Source organism: Enhydra lutris, unplaced genomic scaffold (genome assembly GCF_002288905.1).
Source record: "Enhydra lutris kenyoni isolate GAN:26980312 unplaced genomic scaffold, ASM228890v2 scaffoldscaffold9, whole genome shotgun sequence".
In the NCBI taxonomy this organism is placed as follows: Eukaryota; Metazoa; Chordata; class Mammalia; order Carnivora; family Mustelidae; genus Enhydra; species Enhydra lutris.
This window is the reverse complement of record NW_019154093.1, coordinates 3,556,189-3,562,188: the sequence shown is the minus strand read 5'-3', so window position 1 is coordinate 3,562,188 and position 6,000 is coordinate 3,556,189. Positions and strand designations below refer to the sequence as shown.

The window sequence follows — 6,000 nt, the reverse complement described above, 5'->3', positions numbered from 1 at the left end:
ATGTTGGTGGTGGTAGTGATGATGATGGTGGTGATGATGGTGGTGGTAGTGATGATGATGGTGATGGTGGTGGTGGTAGGCTCCAAACATTTCCTGGGTACCAGTTCTTGCCAGGCCCTCCAATATGCCATGGATGGGCCCTTTCACTCTGACTTCTCACCTCTTTTTGTCTGTGACAAGGGACCCAACCAACATGATTACACAAGGCCATGCCCTGGGGGACATCATGCTCCCTTCTAGCTGTCAACCAACAGAAAGGAGGCTCTTGTCCTTCCTTACACAGAGCCCAGCTGGACAAAGCCCGAGGCCCCAGGGCCATGGAAGGTGGTCCTTTCATGACACCTACCTCCCTGGCCAGCTCAGAGATGTTGCCCAGACTTGACTCCTGACTTCTGCTTTCCTCTAGGGACCCCCTGGAAAACAGGGGCTCTATGGACCCCCTGGTCCAAAGGTAAGTGGGCACGGGCTGGTTTTGAGAGGAAAAACTCATGAGTGATGAAGGCCAGCTCCATGCTATGACTTTAGGCATGGAGAGGAGACACAGGAAGGCCTGTGGGCAGGAAGAAAAACGTGGGCAGACCTCAGAACTTGGAGCAACCTCATCTCTAAAAACTTCTCATGTGGGCCTATCTCTTAGCTATGTTTGGGAGGATGGAAATCTCAAGTTTGTTTACTCATTGACCAGTGGATGGATTCATTCATTCATGCTGCAGGCATCTGCTTGATCTCACTTACATTCCAGACTCTGTCCCAGCCTTGGATAAACAGAGGTCTCTAAACAATAGCCACTCACTGAGTCTGGTTACACTTATGCTAGGGCATGGCAGTGTTTATAGAAGATTAGACATAGCACCCAACTCAGTCTGGAGAGTCAGGGAGGCTGTGCAAAAACAGGAACATTTCAGTGGAGCAGGAGGGGTGTACATGGCAGAAGGAGGAGAAGGGCTTTCCAGGCAGGGAGGGCTAAGACCTTGTGGCAGAACAGAGTTCTAAACCAGTGAAGCATGGCTGTGGGTACAGGGGCAGGGAGACGGGCCTGGAAAAGAGGTGGTCGGGACCACATCACGAATGATCTTGAATGTCTAGCCAAGGAATCAGGTTTTATCCTGAGGGCGCCTGGAAGCCATCAGAACTTCTACGCAGGAAGTGACAGCATGAAAACTGTCTTTTCAGAGGACCACTCTGGAGTCCTTGTCAAGATGCTGTGGCCACAGTCAGAGGAAGATGCTAGGGGCTGGGTTGGGGGAGGGGGAGATGGAGAGAGAGAGGCCAGTGGCTGCGACATCATGAAGTGGATTTGATAGGACTTGGCCATGCTGGATGCGACTTCCTGTCCTTGCAGGGTGATCCGGGACCTTCAGGACAGAAGGGCCAGGCAGGAGAGAAGGGAAGAGCTGGCATGCCTGGCGGGCCTGGGAAGAGTGGCTCCATGGGGCCCGTTGGGCCACCGGGTCCAGCAGGAGAGAGAGGCCACCCTGGCTCTCCAGGGCCTGCGGGGAGCCCCGGCTTGCCCGGGATGCCTGGCTCCATGGTAAGGAGGAAGCCTGGCAGCCATGGGCACCATCCCACAGAGCAGGCAGACAGGGTGGGTGGAGCAGAGACCATTTTAGAAGCTCCTGCTGACCCTCTGAGTGAAAGAGCACAACTCCTATGTGGGTGGTTCTTAACCGTGTGTGGGAGGTTGGGGAAGTTGGGGAACCCTCTCCCCAGGAAACTGCGCTGCTCCACAAAATGCTTTGCACCATTTCAGGGGGGGTTAGGACCCTGGATTAAGTATCCATGGGAGGCTCCTAGAACCTTTGTTCCCCTCCTTGTCCTTTATTTCAATAAAGTCTTTTCCCAGGGAGAGAGCACCAGGCTTGGAAGTATAATTGAGGCAAGTTTTCTTCTTTTTCCTCAGGGAGACATGGTGAATTATGATGAAATCAAGAGGTTCGTCAGACAAGAGATCATTAAAATGTTTGATGGTAATTGGCAGCTGGCTGGGTGGCAGTGGGTGCTGCTGGCCCTTCCCAGCTGGTTCTCCGCCCTGCCCTGGCCTCCTTTCCCTTAAAGCCCAATTCCCCTCCCTAGTCACTTACAGGCATATGTTCAATTAGACGTCAGACCTTCCTTATCACCTGCTCTGTTCAGAGATAAAATGATTCCCCCCCCCATCGCTCTCCCCGAGCCCCCACTGGAGCAAAGCAGACAGACAAGAAAATTGAAATCAAACGAGTCTGCATGAAGTGAGTTCTGAACAGAGTGGCGAGCAGCAGCCATAAGATAGCTGGGGTGCTTTCACTTTTAAGCTTTTCTCCTGTTCATTTGTTCACCCAGCCTTGCCATGTGAGGGCCTGGGGAGAATAGGGACCCTGTCCTGACAAGGCTAGCTGTCTTGCTTGGGAAGCAGACCTTGAATGCCAAGCAAGGAGTCTGGACTTTACTGTGAAGTTGGTGGCGGACTAATGAGGGTGTTGGAGGAGAGGGAGGCCATCTGTCAGGTTGGTGCTGCTGAGAGACGATGGTGCAAGGGCACGGGAGGCCACTCAGGAGATCAGCCCCCATGTTCCTTGCTCTGACTCCCCTTTGAAGAAAGGCCATTTTGGACTCCTTGCCGGCAGCCCCTCTGAGCTAGTGTGAGGCCCCAGGGCACCCTGTGACCTGTCCCTGCCCTTTCTTACAGAGAGGATGGCTTACTACACCTCCAGAATGCAGTTCCCCATGGAGATGGCCGCAGTTCCAGGACGCCCAGGGCCCCCAGGGAAGGATGGTGCTCCAGGCCGGCCAGGCGCTCCGGGGTCACCCGGACTCCCTGGCCAGATCGGCAGGGAAGGACGGCAGGGCATGCCAGGAATGCGAGGTAGCTCTGCCCTCCAGGTGTACCTGGATCTCTCTGGGGGCGAACAGGAGCATGGCATGAGGTCCATCGTGACTCTGACAGATGTGTGCATGTGTGTGTTTCAAATAATCTGACTGCGGGTGTCATTTTTCTGCTCAAGAATAGGACTTATTTTATTTCTTTTGTCCCAGGATTGCCCGGGACCAAAGGTGAAAAGGGGGACATTGGTATCGGCGTTGCAGGAGAAAATGGTCTCCCCGGCCCCCCAGGTAGGAAGAGCCAGAATGTGAAATCAGGTCTTGAGCTGCTGAGATCTGCTTTGCTTATGTTCCTTCTACAACACAGTATAATCATGTAGAAACTCAAATAACTACAGGCTTATCAGCCACCATTTACAGTAATGCCAAGGTGTGCAGGGTCCCGTGGAGGACCCAGGGCCCATCCTCAAGACCTAAACTGAGCTAGCAGGACAGAGGGGAAGGCAGTCGGTTATGATGGGGCCAGGGAAGGCCAGTTCAAGCCCTGCTCAGCATCATCCTGGCTGTCCAAACTTGACGAGGTCACTAAGTCAGGCTGTAGAGCCTGAAAGAGACAGGACCATAGTCGGCCAGCCTGGCTCTGAGACCCAGCCTCAGTGAACACGTACCCCGCACGGAAAACATCTCTGAGCCTGTGTCCTCATCTACGAAACGAGATGATTGTTTCTTTCTCACGGAATCGTTGTAAAGATTCATTGAATTATGCATCCAAAGCACTCGCCTTGTGCCTGGCACATGGAAGCTCCCAGTAAAACTGGCTAGTAATATTGTTATTGTTACATTAATGTAAGGATCAGATCGGGTCTTCGTGAAAACCTATTGTAACCTGACAAATATTTGTCACACGTAAGGTAATATTTACCATGACCACGATTTCTTCTTTTCTTGTCACCTGGATCTCCTAACATTCCTCCTCTGATTCTTCCCCCGTCTAGGTCCCCAAGGCCCTCCCGGGTATGGCAAGATGGGTGCCACTGGACCGATGGGCCAGCAAGGCATTCCTGGCATCCCTGGGCCCCCGGGTCCCATGGGGCAGCCCGGAAAGGCCGGCCACTGCAACCCCTCCGACTGCTTTGGGGCCATGCCCATGGAGCAGCAGTACCCACCCATGAAGAACATGAAGGGGCCTTTCGGCTGAAATCCCCAGCTCCGTCAGATGAAGGACTCCATTGGGAACATAAGGCTGAAACTTACAGGACTCTGTGATGGGTTGTGAATGTTTTGTTTTCCTTAATTGCTATTAATATTTTTTTATCAATAAATGAACAAAACTACCTGCAACCCCACTTCCAGTGGGGGTTTTCCGCTGCTGCTACCACCTGTCTGTCACCCCACCCCCACTCTGTCATCTGGGCCCAGGGTCCAGAAAGGGCCTTTCTCTTGTGTCTGTGGTCAGCCGGCAGAGCTGTGGGATGCTGCTGTCGAGGTCTCCTCTCTAGATATTTCTGAACCACGCTGGAGCTTGTGTCCTACCCTCCAGGGCACACTTCTCAAAAGTCAGAGAAGGGGCATCATTCAGCCTGTTCCCACAAATGTGCCAAAGGCAGGTGCAGAGACCCCATTTACAGCTCACAGAGGCTTCCCCAGAGAAGCCAGTGTTTGGTACCCCACCTACCCTCGTTACTTCTTGAAAGTGGCCCAGGGTGCACCTGGCATTTCCCCAGGTGTGGGGGCGTATTCACCTGCCCGAGAGCATCTCTAAGCCAGCAGGCTCTTCCTGCTGCCCCAGTAATTCCATCATTAGAACATCCATGCAAACAGGAAAGAGAGGCATCAGCTCCCAGCCTAGGCAACCAGGGACATCTTCTCCAGGAAATGAAATGGAAACTTCTGCCTGTACCAGCGCATGGCCCGGCCACCAGCTCTCCTGGACTGCAAATGGCATCTTTTGTTAAACTCTGTTCATCTAATGCATGTGGTGTTTTTCCGGCACATCTTAGCCTAAGCCTTCAGAAACAGGTTGCAACGGTGCAAAGGGGTCACGGGCAAGCCACGATCAGATCTAAGCTCGGGGGGGGGGGGTCTTCAAAGTCCACTGGGAATTTGGTGATTTATCTTCTGTCTCCTTCTCCATATATAAAAAGGGCAGGAAGAAAAGAGCAGGGGGGAAGACAGTAAGTTGAATATTATGGAAACATTCCATCTCAAGCCTTTTCCTTCTGTCCTTTTCACATCTCTTGTCCTGATGGGCTGGCTGCCCTGTGAGAAAGCAACAGGGCACATCCAGAGGGACTTCTAAAAAAAGTCATTTTACTGGTCCCAGCTTTCTGGAAGGTTTATTCAAGTTGGACAAACTTCAAAGGGCTCACAGAGCAGGCTCAGAGATGCACCCAGAGTCTAGATGCTTATCCAAACTGCCCAAAGCCTTCAAACCTGCTATCCTCTCTCCAGAGCTGGCATCTCCAGCACAGTTCTGAAAATTCCCTTCTCCACTTGGGCCCCAGATACCAGGAGACCAGCCCACTGATAGCTTTTCAGAACCTTTGCCCTATTTTCTTCCTGCCAGGAGGAGAGGCGAGCCAGTGGCGGGGTGGGGTGGGGGGGAACGACATTGGGCAGATTCCCGAGCACGCCCGAGTGTCTCACGTGATGCTCTTAGATCAACGGGGCATCGATTCTTCTTTTGTCCCTCATCAGCAATTCTCAGTTAACTCTGGTTCTAACATCAAATGTTAAAAAGCAAACGCATCGTCTTGGCATTGAAGTAGCAGCTAGTTTTGGACGGTGGAGGAGGACAGATGTTAAAGCATTCCTAGCGGAAGGCCAGCTCCCACTTTCGGCCCCAGTCTGCAAAGTGCTGACAATTGGCGTCACGATAAGGAGCACATTGGCGTGAGTAGAGAGGGAAGCAAGGACCAGCTGTTGGATCAAGCAGGTTGGCTTTGAAGGCCAGAGGGAGTACTACGGGGAAACATCAAACGCCTCCCCTCACCAGAGAATCGATCCTTATAGGAAAATGATGCTTGCTTCACTTTTTTTCCCGAGTCACATTCGTGCAGCGCTTAGGGGAGTCTACAACTGGCTGGTTTAAGCTTTCAGGATTTGAGTGCTTGTCTCCCTGGAGTTTGGAACGGCTGTATTTTCTTGGACCATGAAGAACCAGATGGAAAGCCGAATTTTATAGTCTCTTCTGTTACTGGG

General features: G+C 52.4%; 1 protein-coding gene across 1 annotated transcript in view; it reads left to right on the top strand.

The window, feature by feature from the left end:
* LOC111143511 (collagen type XVI alpha 1 chain) overlaps positions 1-4,132 on the top strand; it is a 49,526-nt gene extending 45,394 nt beyond the window's left edge. The window contains exons 67-72 of the mRNA XM_022497320.1: positions 407-451; positions 1,343-1,531; positions 1,901-1,967; positions 2,666-2,842; positions 3,013-3,090; positions 3,795-4,132. Of these exons, the coding sequence (XP_022353028.1) occupies positions 407-451; positions 1,343-1,531; positions 1,901-1,967; positions 2,666-2,842; positions 3,013-3,090; positions 3,795-3,997 (759 nt within the window). The 3' untranslated portion in view covers positions 3,998-4,132. The remainder of the gene's footprint in view (positions 1-406; positions 452-1,342; positions 1,532-1,900; positions 1,968-2,665; positions 2,843-3,012; positions 3,091-3,794) is intronic.
* The last annotated feature ends 1,868 nt before the right edge of the window (positions 4,133-6,000 follow it).